The sequence below is a fragment of the Corvus hawaiiensis genome, chromosome 23 (assembly GCF_020740725.1).
Source record: "Corvus hawaiiensis isolate bCorHaw1 chromosome 23, bCorHaw1.pri.cur, whole genome shotgun sequence".
NCBI classification, from domain to species: Eukaryota; Metazoa; Chordata; class Aves; order Passeriformes; family Corvidae; genus Corvus; species Corvus hawaiiensis.
In genome coordinates, this window is record NC_063235.1 from 218,128 (window position 1) to 232,939 (window position 14,812).

Here is a 14,812-nt window from a genome sequence, read left to right on the forward strand (position 1 = left end):
GTGGTAGCCTTGGCAATGCTAGAGAAATGATTGGACTTGGTGATCTTAGAGGGCTTTTCCTGAATGATTCCGTGGTCTCCCAGACCCTTGGACTTGCTCTTCTCACGTCCAGGCTTTTGGCATTGATTCTTCTGGAAGCAGAAGCATGTACCTCCTTCCCCCAAGCCATCCAGGGCCGAGAGGTTATGCATCTTTTTAACCATAGGGACTGAAAACAGATTGTTTTGTCGGGTCTGTGTCCCAGAGCTGGAATCTGGGGAAGATGAGGCCACTGTCCAGGGGTTGTTCAGCTCCAGTGTGGAGGAAGTTGGTTTGGTTTGCTCTGATGGGTGAAAACACCATTATTTTTTTTTAATCTATCTGGTTATGTTTCAATGAACTTTGAAATCTGAAGCTCCATCTCTCTCCTGCTGTAACCTCAAACAAGACTTCCCCAGAGTTACTGATTCACAGGTAAAATGGTGTTAATAGGGTCCAAAGATGAGCTCTGGCACCTCACCTGAGCTGTGTGGAGCAGGTGGAGATACACGTGTGTATTCCTGGGTAGGGAGGGGTTGTAGGTGACATTTTCCACCTTGATATTTGGGGAATAAACCTTCCAAGGACCAGTAATTACCCACATGGACACAGCAGAGGGTGACAATGGGATTAGGAGGTTGTGACGGAGCAGCTGGTCACCATGGAGCAGCAAGGAGCTCATTGCCCTGAAAGGGAGGATTGTTTCCCACTGATTCATGACCCAGTGGGATAAAAGTGCTGTTAATTGCTGTTCCTATCATTGTCTGCTGGATCAGGCGGGGTGGGATGTATGACTGCACCCTGGGCTCACCCCAGTAACAAGCAGTTGTGGCACCAGCCCGGCCATGGAGATGCTCTGCTCTGAGCTGTGGCCCTAAAAAGAGGAAGCCTTCCTTTCAAATGGATTTTGTATCCCCACTTTTATATGTTAGAGCAGCAGGCATATAAAAAGAGGAGATTAAATGCAAGTATTGCTGTCTCCCTGCCATGAAGTTACGTCTCCTTCTGGTCAGGAGAGATTAGCCTGGGGGATTCAATGAGTTAATTCCTTCACCTCGGGAGACCTGGACAGTCCAAATCCTGCTCAGAGCTGGTGAAAATGAAGAGGTGGTTAAATGTAGCATCTCCAGGAGGGTTGTTAGCCCAGCGCCAGTGCCTGCAGCGGGACAGGCCCTGACCCCTGCAAAAGGGAAAGGCTCAGACCATGGAAAAAGCAGGAGTTGTGTTTTGAGGCTTACATTGCACCACCATCCCACAAAACCCCAAATTACAGAGGAGGGGGGAAAAAGATACATTTCTAAATTTGTAGCAGAGATAATTACTCGAAACTTGAGTCATAGTTAAATGAAGTTTATGTCACACTATAAAAAATTCCAGCCTTACTCAGGAATTGGGTGCTTTTACTCGTATTTCAGCAATTAGGTCATTGAAAACTATAGCTAATAATAGAAAGTCTTGGTGATCTTTGATCTGAATAGGGTAAGTAAGGAGACAGGGTGCTTAAAATGAATGTATCTGTCCTATTTACCTATTTTTAAAGGTTCTGGAGAAAAAAAAAAGGTGTTGTACAAGTGCCCCTGGTAGCTGGATGTGGCCGTGGCCATACCTGCCGCTCTGTTCTTGCAGCCCTAATATTCTGGTTTTTTTCCCCCTCTTGTTCCTCCAGCTTCCTTATGAGTCCCTGGTAGGTGAATGGTTGGAAATACACCCACTGAGACCACAGCCTGGAGTAAAAGTAGCGAAAAATGTACCATCTCTCCAGTTTCCATGGCTGCCTTTGTGTCAAATATTGTCTTTTTTTTTTTTTTTTTTTTTTTTGCTGTATTTTTAGCAATTTGCAGCTTTCTGTGGTGTTTCTGGAATGTCTGGTAAACTGTGAATGTTTTTATCCTCTTACAGACGTGGCTGGATCCTGCCAAAGAAATAAAAAAGCAGGTTCATGGTAAGTAGATTGAATTTATCATGTGTGGGGAGGTGTGGTTCCTCCCAGTGTGGCTTTGGTGAGCCATCCGGGGGGCCCAGGGATGGGGAGAGGTCAAGTGGGTGGCTAGCAGGGATCAGCACAAGTTCAAGCAGTCTGTGCATCCTTTCTCTCCTTCTTAAGGACTTAGGGATGCTCTAGATTTAGGAAAAAATGTAATTTCTGTGGTAAAACAGCTTGGGGTGTGTTCGCCTGAAGCAAAGCCACACTGTCTGTGCAGTGCTGAAGTGGGGATGTGCTCCTTGCTGGAGGATGGGAAAATGGGTGTCAGTGGGAACCACTGAAATCCCAAAGGAGATTGGGAGACCCCGAGCAGAATTTTATGGTGGAACAAGGTTTTTTATGGACTCTGAGGCTGGAATGAAAAATGGCTTGAGAAATACCAGCTCAAATACCAAATTGTATTTTAAGGTCTGCTAGCACTGAATTAGTTCAAGATGAGGACAGTGTCAAAATTAAATATGTTTTAGAGGCTTTTGTATTCTCTTGGGAGCAAGTCTGACTGCTTTGGAAGTAAAATACTGGTTTTGGGTAGGAAAATACTGTTTTACGGATGCTTTTGGTGGGAGGCCCAGGACAAAGTGTGTCATTAAGGCCAGATTAAGGGGGAAGCGCAGGGCTGTGGAGTAGGGAAAGCTCCTGGTCTTACCAACTTCTCTTGCAATCAGTAGCAGGGTGCGTGTGAAGGGCAGGAGCTGCTCCATCCATAGAATTCATCCATGAGTGTAATGAACAGCAGCCTGCTGTGGAATCTGGCCCCCTGAGATGGGTTAAATGGCAAATTACTTGATTTTACTCAAAGTGAAGGTATTTTGCATGTACATATGAACATGTGGACACCAGTGTGGGGTGGTTTAGGTAACCTCTGCTCCCTTCAATGTCATCTTGGAATCACTTGTTTTGAACTGTGTGTGATGAAAACAACGTGCCTTGTGTTTAATCCCAGTTATGGCGTTGCATAAGAAGTAAATCCAGGAATGCTCCATTCCCCCTCTTCCCTGTGTGAGATTGGAATAAACCTCTGAGCGAGTTAAGCACAGGGGTAGATCTTCTCTTTCTGAAATAAATCTTATTTCGAACTAGTGTTAAAGGGCACAGCAGGGGGAGATGTAACTATGAAAATCACTCAGTCAGGGCTGTTTTCTACTGGGAAATGGGATTATTTTCAAGGAGAAGGGAGAGTTACCTCTTCAGCTGTATCGTCTGGGCTGTCCATACCACATATAATGCCAATTCTATGTGTGATTATGTGGATTCTGGCCCAGTTAATGTCTGTAATGGTGCTATACAAGGTTTGCAACAAGCTGTATTAAAGCAATTAGGTCTGGACTTGAAAAGCTCTTCCTATCCTGGTGCTTTCTGGCTTCACCCAGAGGTTGATGCTTGTGTTGGGCTGAGTTTAACCTGTGTCTGACCACCTGATCACAGTGCATTAGGCTGAGGAGTGACTTAGCACAGCCCTCCTCCAAATTTCAAAATTGGGTTGAGCAGTAAACCAGTCCTAATTCATTAGTTACATTCTGTGCCTGACCTCTCTCCATGAATTCCTTTTCAGTCAATGAAAAAACATGTCAGTTATTGAGCTTCTTAGCAAACAATTTAATTTTTGCCACAAGCTGTGGTTAATCCAGGTAAATTTCCCTGCCTTGCTTTTTTTTCTCCTGCTTTTCTTACCTCCTGTATATGAAGTCACATCTTACACTTACACGGATGTTAAGCTGCAGCCAGCTGTGAGAACGAGCGGTATCAAATCAGTGTTGCATCTGCTGAATTCTGAAGATCAGATTGGATTTTCCCAGCTTTTTTTTATATCAACTGACCATCACAAAGCTGTCCTGGTGTGTTTATTTTTCTCAAGCTCTCCCTTGTCATTGCAGGAGGCCCCTGGGATTTTACCTTCAATGTCAAGTTTTATCCGCCGGATCCTGCCCAGCTGACAGAGGACATCACCAGGTGAGTCCCCTGGGAATCCTACTGCCATATTCTTCTGAATATGGAATAGAAGTGTTTCATATTTGGGTGGTTTTGCCCTCCTTCAGCAAGGAGATCAGATGCCTTCACCTTTTGGAGGGGGTTTGGTTTGCTTTTAGAGGATGTGAGGATGCTCTCACTGGCCACTGGACTCCATGTGTAAAGCAGTGTCATTTATAACCCTGCCATGTGTGTGTTTGTATAGAAAAGTAAATTCTTACCTTAGGTTTACCCAAAATCTTACCCAAGATTTTCTGGTCATAGTGTCCTTTACTCCCTTTGCAGAGTGGAGGTGACCTTGAATCCCCCAGTCCTCCATGCTGTTTACCTTGGGAATAAGTAAAAATTGGAAATGAGCATTGTTGTGTGTTCATCAGTGGCATAAAAACAGAGACTCTGGTCCTCAAGTTAATAAATTTCTCCCTGTTCTCTGTGAATAGTATTTTCCTTTCTGCCCCCAGGTATTACCTGTGTCTGCAACTTAGACAGGACATCCTTACAGGGCGGCTGCCCTGCTCCTTTGCCACCTTGGCCCTGCTGGGTTCCTACACGGTCCAGTCAGAGTTGGGAGACTATGATCCTGATCTCCATGGTCCAGATTACATCAGTGAGTTCAAACTGGCCCCAAACCAGACAAAAGAGCTTGAAGAAAAGGTTATGGAGCTTCATAAAACATACAGGTAAGGTGTGGCAGCTGGAGGCCTTGTTCGTGCACAGCAACAGGAAATAAGGGAAATAATGGGATTTTCTGGTGTTTTCCCCACTTCCGTGAGATACAGAAAATCTGTGGATGTCCCATCTCTGGAAGCATCCAAGGCCAGGCTGGATGGGGCTTGGAGCAACCTGGGGTAGTGGAAGGTGTCCTGCCCATGGCAGGGGTGGAACTGGATGATCTTTGAGGTCTCTTCCGATCCAGACCATTCTGTGATTCTGTGATGATTCTATGAACATCAACTTTTAACAGAAGATCTAATACTTAGGATAAAATCTTTCTAGAAGCTGGAATTCTTTTTTCCTGCATGAAGAAGAAACTAAGTTTTTAGAAAGCACATGCAAAATCTTGCAATTATTTATTAACAAGTGCATTTTTCCCACAGAATAGCCATGAGAGTGGGGGTTAGTTCACGTGCAAATGTAAAATTGACTTGTTTTAACCTTGCACTTTGTCTTTTCTTAATATATTTCTTTGGGATCTGTGTAATTTTGGATTGTAGTTTGATCTCGTTTCTCTAGAGGCTACAGTTTCTCTCTAGGCTACAGTGTACACACCTACACACCGTAGCCTACAGCCTGTTTGGGGTGTTCTTCTACCACATTTGATGAGTAACATTCATTTCCTAACGTGGAAGGATTCCAGGTGATCCAGGAATTACAAACCTGCAGTTACATGTTTCATAGTGCAGCCATGACCTGGGCAGGGGTGTCTGGTTCAGGTAGGGTTGAACAACTCCTAGGAGTCCCCTTGGTATCAGATTCAAGGGTGACAGTAACTAAACCTCTTCCTCATCTTATTTTGGGCACATCTTCCTTGAAGGGAAAAGAAGGAGCAAAGACAAGACTTTCTCACAGGCAGATGGGAACAAAAAACTGGAGCACAGTGGGAAGGGTGGATGTGGGCCCTGGCTGTGACCAGAGGTACAATTAACACCTCACTCAACCCTGCAAATCAATATTTTAAATTGATTCCCCTCCATTTACACTGAGAGGAGAGGAAATGAGGGAAAATAAGTACTGGGCCTCTGACAAGCTTCATAACTTGGAGTCAAAGGCCGTTGGCTATGCTAGAAGTGGTGGATCACAGTGCTGAATTATTCATGGCTTCGTTAGAAGGAGGCTTCAAAAGGTATAAGATGTAGTTATATTTCATCTGTCTGCATGTGCAGGAGGAAGCAACACGTCCCCGTTTAATTTCTGGTCCATATTCTGTGAACATTAAACTTCAGAAGATTTTCAGTGGGAATCCTAGAATCATGGAATTGTTAAGGTTGTAAAAGACTTCGAAGACCATTGAGTCCAGCCATTTACCCAGCCCTTCCAAGCCTGTCACTAAACTATGTCCCCAAGTGTATCATCTATGTGTTTTTTGGACATTTCCAGGGAAATCTCTGCTAAACCATGCCCCAGCACTTGCTACTGTATTTGCAAAGCACAAGGCACATATCAAGATGGTGACTGCTCCTGGGGCCTTCCTACAAGATTGTCCTTACAGTGGACTTTGCCCCGTCTCTCACCACTCAAACCTCTGTTTACATCACACACAAGATGTATGTGAGCGCTCAGTAAGGAAGACATCAAAGGAGGGCAGAAAATGAAATGTATGCAGCTGAATCCTCTCCCAGCAGAGCTGTTAATGTACCACATACACCAGAAACTTATTAACAGGGACACTTCAATAACGTTGATAATGGCCTCCATTATCAGGATGTCTTTGTTAAATTGTGCCCCTCCTGCAGACAGGGCACCATCTGTTCCCAGAAAACCCCATATTCATCTGGTCCCCCGACTGGAATCTCTGCTGAGTGGTTTCAGCTGTCCGTGTGTTTGGTTTGGAGAACAATAGCTGGGTTTGGGGAGGTCTGGAGGCAGCAGGTCTGGGGGGACAGGACCTGTCACCTTTTGCTCAGTTGGGTTTCTTATGCTGAATCAAGTTTCGTCACCTCACTGCTCTTCCTCACTTCCTTCTCTAGTGTCTGTACAGCTTCACAGGAATAAAGTGCAGCCACGTTACTGGGATGTCTCAAACCACAAATTTGGGCAGTCAGAGTGATTTAATAATTAGTCAGCTGGGCAAAAATTTGTATTGAAAGCAAAAGAAAATCTAAAGAATTTCATGAAGTCTGATCTGTCTCCTCTTAAAAACAGCAGTTTCGAGAATACCAAGCCCTTTCTTTTTCTGCAGATCCATGACTCCAGCCCAAGCAGACCTGGAATTTCTTGAGAATGCAAAAAAGCTGTCTATGTATGGAGTCGACCTTCACCAAGCCAAGGTGAGAGCCAGCGTGTGTGCACCTACCTGTGGATTTTGTAATTTGATTATCCTTCCCTTGCAGGAGCAAGTTTACCTGTTTCAGGAAACTCCTTTGGAAAGAGAGGAAGTATGGAAATGCAAACATAAAACAGGAATGCCTCAAGCATTCCTGCAAGAGAAGTGATTCTTCCTGGTTTCTTATTATTTATATGTCACAGGAAACTTTCCAAAGCTCCTCGTATAGACAGGTCCTTGCTCTGAGTAACTTAGAATACAATATATATTCCCTGCCACATGAGCCTCTGTGCTCCAGGAAATGCAGGATGGGCCCTAGATGAGCCCTTTGGGCAACCAGCAGAACAGGAGAGAGCAGCAGGAGGGAGGAGGTTGTCAGGAAAAGTGTGAACGAGAAGGGAGGCTGGCCGTGGAGCTGGGAGCTGGAGTCTGGGTGGTGGGGAGGTGATTTATGTGAAGACCAGAGAGATAATTTGGAAGGCAGCTGTTGGCATGAAACTCATAACCCTGACACTGCTTAAATCCTCATCTGCATTCCCAGGACTTGGAAGGAGTGGATATCACTCTGGGAGTCTGTTCCAGTGGCCTTCTTGTTTACAAAGATAAACTGAGAATCAACCGCTTCCCGTGGCCCAAAGTCCTGAAGATTTCCTACAAACGCAGCAGCTTCTTCATAAAGATTCGGCCGGGGGAGGTACGGCTGGCTGCTGCGGGCTCCTGCCGTGCTCTGCTTCCTTGTGTGTGTCCCTGGAATGGAGCGGGGAGGGCTCAGGCTCTTCCCTGCGTGAGCGTGTGACATCGGGGTGTCTGACCTCGGCTGGTGCCGAGCCCGGGCAGAGCTGGAGCTGCGGCCCAGCTGGTGACAGTGTAACCAGCTGGTGACATCCAGCACCACCTCCTGGCATCCCCGGGTATTCCCAGCATCCAGGGAAACGCGTGGGAGGTTGACAGCTGAAACTGGGGCAGCGCTAACTACTTTTTTTGGAAACAGGGCAAGACAATGGCTCTTTGTCTTGCTTTCATTCAAAGAAAATAATTAAATATTAGAATGAGCTTTTCACCTAAGTGCAGGAGGCAGGGAAAGGATGCATTGATGCTACCTCTCATGAATGGGGAAATCCCTGGAGCAGCCTGGCTTCATCAGGGAGAGAGGCTACAATGGGGATCCACCTCTCTCCTCTTCTTCCTCCTTCTGCTTTCACTGCCATGACCCGGCCTCGCAGGGAGGTCAGTGTTTGACCCCAGCCCACAGCTGGGTGGTGTGACAGGGAGGAATAAATGAGCTGACTGGCTGCAAAACCTGCGGCATGTTCCTCTGCAAATCCCGGTGCATCCTGAGGGATGCCCAGACTAGTGCCCAAAGCCCTCTCTTTCCTCTGACCTGAGATCCTGCTGCACATTGCAGGGCAAGTTCAGCAGTTTGTGCCACAGCAGAACAGGGTGGTGGACTGGGGACTGGGCTCCTGTCACATTTATTTCCTGCTATACCTAAATAACTGATATTTTCCACAGCAAGAACAGTATGAAAGTACAATTGGGTTCAAGCTACCAAGTTACCGGGCAGCAAAGAAGCTGTGGAAAGTATGTGTTGAACATCACACCTTCTTCAGGTGGGTTTTCTGAACAGTAGCCTCACCTTGAGTAACTTAGTGCTTGAATTTAACTATTGAAAATGAATATTGTTCTTTAGAGTTTTGGAAAAATTAAGTGAAATGGTTGCAGGGACTGTAGGTGTTTATTTTGCAGTAAATTTTAAGCAAGTTCTGCTTTTCAAGACTCATAAGACAGAGATCTTTGGGTCATGTAGATGTGAGACATTATTAGTACGTGCATTTTCTTGGCTGGGTGGATGCAAGGGATTCCTTTAATGTATATTTTAATTCCTCTTCACATGCCCCTTCCTCGCCCTGGAGGTGTGATTTTTAAATGGTGTGTGTGTGTCTTTCAGGCTGACTTCCACCGAGGCCATCCCGAAGAGCAGGTTCCTGGCGCTGGGCTCCAAGTTCCGCTACAGCGGCCGGACGCAGGCGCAGACACGGCAGGCGAGTGCCCTGATCGACCGGCCTGCGCCCCAGTTCGAGCGCACGGCCAGCAAGAGAGCGTCCAGGAGCCTCGATGGAGGTGAGTGAGTCCCTGCTGCATCTTCTCTCTCCCTTCTGGAATCACTAGGATGCTGAATTACTCCTTAAGGAACACCTGGATTCCCTGCTGTACAAAAATGCAGGCGTAACTTGTACTGTACTGTAGTACAAGACCTTGTTCCCACCCCTTACACATTTAGGAATTATGTGCCTGTACTGAGACTGAATTGATGCTCAGTTGGTTAGAGCAGGGTGCTGATAACACCAAAGGGATGGATTTGTTCCCCATATAGGTCCTTCACTTAAGAGGTGGACTCGATGATCCTTGTGGGTCCCTTCCAACTCAGAAAATTCTGTTTCATCACACAACCTTCATTCACATCAACAAAACCAAAACAAAAATTCCCCCTACAAAAACCATAACAGCATCATCACAACACAGAACAAAAGTGGACAGTTTACACCAAATCCCTTGTCCCTTCAGCACAATCACAAGAAGAATTCTCCACGATTGTTCCACTCTCTAACATTGTTCAGTACTTTTTCCCATTACCTCTCCCAGTTTTTATCTCAATATCACAGCAGTGTGAGGGCTGTTACAGGTAAATGAACGTCATCTCAGCCAGACCCAATACAAAAATGCAAGCCAAGGGTGGTCCCAGCAGAACTCACTGATGAAAAGAATGTAGCCGGGTGCTGAAGGCTTATGGCAAAGTTCTGTTTGTAACGATATTTCTTCATTCAATCTCAAAGCATTTTCCTTTAGAAAATCGGGAATTAAGCCATTCTGTTTGTTTTGTTTAATGTAACTTCTTAAATTCCATAGTTTTACATGAGGGGGAGATTTTTTGCCACGATGGAAACTTTTCTGGTGTCTATAAAAGCGATGCTCAGGTTGGAGTTGAGGTGTGTCAGTCAGATGGGCTCATCCCTGAGATTTTTAAAAGAGATGGATAGCAGTAGAGGAGGTGAGGCATGGAAAAGGGAGTGCCTAAGTTTGATCCATGTGACCTGTATCACAGGGTGTTAAGATCCAGGGAAAGAGTATCATCCCTGTGCACTGTGAGGATCCAGGGAAAGAGGAGCATCCCTGTGCACCACGGACACCTGATGGAGCAGGGACCGTGTCGCTTTGAGCCCTGAATTTGTGCTGCAGCCTGGGGGCACCAGGGCTGCCCAGCACCCCATGGCCAGCAGCAGCCAGGCTGTCCCTGCTCCTGGGCTCAGTGACATCCTGAGCCTGGGCTTTGTGCCTCAGAACTGGAGGGAAGGGATGGTTCAAGCTTCATAAAGCAAATCCAAATTCCAGCTTCCCTGTGGTCTGGGCATGTGAAGTTCCTCAGGCACGGGGCACAGCAGCGAGGGGACTGGTGCTGCTGGTTTCCCCTCGCCCATGCCATTGACCCCAGATGAGTAGAGAAATCGCAGCTGCAGTGCTACACCTGGATGTCAGAGCTTGGAAAAGAGCCAGCCTGGGAATGTGACACTCCTGCCCCCGTTGATGTCTGCGCCTTTGCTGTGCGGGAGGTCGTTAATGTGTGCCCCATTTCTTCAGCTAAACGTGCGACTCAAAAGGTTGAGTTCAGAACCGTAGAGGAAGAGAAGCAGAAGGAGGTGGTGGTGGTTGAGGTTCCTGAACCAAAACCTGCGGATCAGATCCGAGAGAAGCCAGGTATAGCTGTGGTGGTGGCTGAAACTCTCTGCAGTGCCTTTCCTATCCTCTACATGCTTGTTCCTGACAATTCCAAGTTTCACCAAATCTGGTGGCTTTCTCTTTTCATTTCTTTGCAAGAAGAGTTTTGCAGTGAGGTGACACAGCCCAGCTCTGGGAGACTCCTTAAATTTCCACTTTGCACCTCATTAGACCATAATTCTTGTGGGGAGGTAGGGAAAAGATTAGGATGTGCTGGCACTCGAGAACTCTCTTGTTAAATTTGGGTAGTTTTGTATATATGGATTTGAAAACTTTAAAGTTTGATCTTGAAACATCTTGTGAAGCTTCTGAAATTCTTCATCCCAGGACCTCCTTGCCATTTTGGGTTGGGGTTTTTTTGGGGTTTGAGAAATGCTACCCATTTTACTCTGTGGAGCTTGTATTTCTCTTAGGATAGGTACTATTAATAAATATGAATGTCCTTATGAGGTGTGTAGGTACAACAGCAGATTTGAATATTCGTATCACAGCAGCAGTGTTGCAAATATTGCAGTCTTCATCACTTGGGTAGCGACCACCTGTGGTGTGTTAGGGCTGCATATAATTCGCATGCAAATGATTCGGGTACCCTCCTCCCACCCAGAATTTTTTACGGCGTACTTTTGACTGCATTACTGCTTTTCTAGTATCTAGATCAAGTTTTCATGAGGTGTGGCAAACTTCCCCACCATGGGCATTCCTTGAATCCTCACTAATCAGCATCTCCTGGTGGAGAAAGCCCGGTGCTGTAAAAGCAGAAGATGGGGAATTTCAGACACCAGGGTAGATTAGAAGTTCATCACTCAAATATGTTCAATTAAAAATGCTAGGTTTTAGATAGGATTTTATCTGGATGTGTTTTTCCTGGATTTTGCCAGCCAGCACCTACCTCCCTCCAGACTTTGTGGGCAGAGCCCTTCCTAGTTCCACGCTCAAGAGCTGTTCATGTGTCCCACGTCTCCCTTCCTGGGCAAGGAGCCCGTAAAGCTTATTTTTGTGTTCTTTTCTCCTCTCATCCAATATACTGTTGGGTCTGACAGCATTAGAAATACTGACACACAGTTCCATGGTGGGAAATTACTATTGAGCTGCCTCCAAACCTCCTTGCTTGTTCCCAGCTACGGAGAAGGATCTCCTCACTCCTTGCTGTGGTGACCGTTGCGGGTCTGTGCGGGTCCCCACCCCCCATTAACACCTGCAAACCTCTTTCTAGCCAAACACACTCTTGAAACTTTTGAAATGAAACCCATTGCAGAGGAGGAAGAGGAGGAGGAGAAGGTAGAGGTGGTTAAGGTTCCTGTTGTCAAGCCAAAGTCAGCGGAGCTGGTGCAGCTGCGGTCAGGTACAGCCGCAGTGGTGTTTGGCAGCGGTGGCTCCTGTGCTGTTGCTGCTGGGGTGAAGTGATGCAGTGCTGTAGGACAGAGGTTACACTGGTTGTGGTGCTGTTTGTTGGCACTAAAATCACCCCGGCTTGCCGTGTGCTGCTTTTCAGGTGCTCTGGGTGCAGTGAGGGGGTGCCGTGCCCTGGCTGTGTGTGCAAATGAGTGTGCAGTGGCCTCTTAATGCTCCTCCAATACTGTCCCTTCTTGTGAGGTTTGTTCCTCTGAGCTGTAGGAACGTGCAGTGCCTGGAAATCAGGTTACGAGATCTGGGACTGCTGGAGGTCACCTATATTCCACTTAATTTCTTCGCTAGGGAGCTGCTACTTCCCTAGTTGGGGAACGATGTCAGAGCAACATCGCTGCTGCAGATTCATATTAATCATAATTAAAAGTAGAGTTGATTATTTTTTATCAGGAAGAGGAAGTTGAAGCCATAGAGGGAGGTAACTGGGAACATCCCGTGTTTCCTTGGTTAGTATGAAAACCACTGGAGGATGGTCATGGCCCCAAGGCTGCCAGAGCTCCAGGAACATTTGGACACCGCTTTCAGGCACCAGGTGGGATGTCCTGTGCAGGACCAGGAGTTGGACTTGATGATCCCTGTGGGTCTCTTCCAACTCTGCAGATTCTGTGATTCTGTATTCCATGGGATGTATGGCAGCAGATGGAACATCAGCTGGTTCCAGACCCAAACACATCCAGGGCTCTCCTGCTGGAGCTGCCCCTTCTCATCAACCTCCTGCACTTTTCTTCATCCTGGCTTTTCTGCTCCCAGTAGGGACTGTTGGTGAGGTGATGGTGATCAGTCATAGAATTCTGGAATGGTTTGGGTTGGAAGGGACCTTAAGGATCATCCAGTTCCAGCCTATGTTTTATATCTCGTATTTTGGGGCAGTGCTTTTTACTGTGTTTAAATCGTGTCAAAATAGCCAAAGGTGGTTAATCAGGAAAATGTAACTAAAATACAGTTCTGGCAGCCCAGAACTCATTGTTGGATGGCACAGGAAAAGCTTGGTGTCTGTTACCATTTTTCCTACATGTCTTGATGCTCTGGGAGAGCAGCAAGAGAGGTGGCCCTGCGGATTTACTGGTGGCAATATTGCTGCTTCCTCTTTAAGGTGGCATTTTAACACATCCGTAACTTTTTTAGCCAAACGTGATCTTGGCAGTATTGAGATAAGCCCAATTGAAGAGGAGGAGGAGGAGGAGGAGGAAGAGAAAATGATGGTGGTGAGAGAACTAGAACCGTTCCCGAAGGAGTCAGGTACCACCTCAATGACAGCTTTGCACTCCCAGCATCCTCCTCATCCCGGCCATCCCTGCCATCTCACCTCTGTACAACCTTCCCAGCAGCTGTCACTGCTTCCGTGACATAAATACACTGGGACACAGCACCGACTGTCCTTCGAAGAGGCCAACACAGTGTCTGGGTCACAGAAATGAACTGCTGTGCTGAGGAGCAGGGAGAGAGTGGAGCTGGCAGTGGTGGGGTGGGTTTTAAGGTTGCTTACAACAGGATGTGGTGTCCAGGAGTTTGTCTTGAAAGTATAATTCCAATCTCTGGAAGCTCAGGTTCTTTTTTTCCCCTCCACCTTGTACATTTTTGGCCATGTGGATACTTTATGCTCTCTGTGTTTTATTAAGACACAGATGAGATGTTGTTACCTTTTCAGTACAACGGGAGTTCTTACTAAGAAGTTGCTTGAAATTAAAATTTTTATTTTAACACCAAATTTTCTAGTGTCTTTGACTGACTGGCTGGACACAAGTGACCTCCTGTTGGCCGGAATAGGATACACAGTATGATCCTGCTGCAGACTGTGGCTTTGGGAATATGAGACCACGTCAAAGATAATATTTTATGTGACAGGGTATCATTTTAGTGAAACATCCCTAAAAACCAACATCAGGAGAACCAAATAGCTTATTGTATCCCTAGGTACACACAGGAAATTAATTTGGGCTTGCTTTGTCATGCAGCTCTGGCTTGAATATTTCCTTGGGGTCAGGCAACTACCTGGCAAATCAGGAATTGAAAGAAATGAGTAGGCAGTTGATTTTATGTGGACCTAGTGCTTGTATTTATGACTGTCATCCTCTGAAAAGATGATTTTTGGCAGCATGCTGTTCATTTCTGCACTGTCACTGGCCTGGAGGTGCTGGGTATCTTCCCACCGCACTGCCGTGAAGATACCCGGTTCAGACACGCAGCCCCAGCCTGCCTTGAAACCCACCGGGAAGTTGCTGACAAGGTTTCTAGAGCAATGCTTGTTGATTATTTTTTGGGGAGAGAGAGGAAAGCCTGTGTTTTCTCTTCCAGAAGCCATCTGTTTCTGGTTGAGGAGATGCCCATGAGTACAGAACTCCTCATGCTGTGTCTTTTCTAGTTGCATTGGAGTGGAATCTGTGTCAGTTGTGTGTGAAGGACCCAGAAATCCATGGCACAATGTCAAAAATAGATTTGCCTTTCTGGTGTGGCTTCTCTGCAGAGTGCAAGCTTGCTTTTTGTAAACCATATGGTGTGGGGTTTTATTTGATTTTATTTTAAACCATAAGGAAAATAATCTCAACTCTCCTGTACTAAACGCACAAGCTGCTTTGCTCAACATCTTTATTTCTTTTCCCTTTTCTTTTGTCCTCCTCCTCCTTCTCCCTTTCTTTTTAAATGACAGCACTGTAATTTGGAAAGACTTTGCATAGTGC

General features: G+C 46.2%; 1 protein-coding gene across 24 annotated transcripts in view; it reads left to right on the forward strand.

Annotated features, from left to right (window-relative positions):
* Positions 1-14,812, forward strand: part of EPB41 (erythrocyte membrane protein band 4.1) — a 94,636-nt gene that overhangs the window by 51,005 nt on the left and 28,819 nt on the right. For 18 of the 24 annotated variants that reach the window (XM_048327140.1, XM_048327126.1, XM_048327127.1 and 15 more), the window contains exons 5-11: positions 1,918-1,960; positions 3,877-3,952; positions 4,432-4,650; positions 6,870-6,957; positions 7,495-7,647; positions 8,466-8,563; positions 8,902-9,074. In XM_048327140.1, the coding sequence (XP_048183097.1) occupies positions 1,918-1,960; positions 3,877-3,952; positions 4,432-4,650; positions 6,870-6,957; positions 7,495-7,647; positions 8,466-8,563; positions 8,902-9,074 (850 nt within the window). Of the gene's footprint in view, positions 1-1,917; positions 1,961-3,876; positions 3,953-4,431; positions 4,651-6,869; positions 6,958-7,494; positions 7,648-8,465; positions 8,564-8,901; positions 9,075-10,589; positions 10,707-11,940; positions 12,070-13,259; positions 13,374-14,812 lie in introns of all 24 variants that reach the window. The other 6 variants (XM_048327122.1, XM_048327125.1, XM_048327123.1 and 3 more) reach the window with 4 other exon arrangements.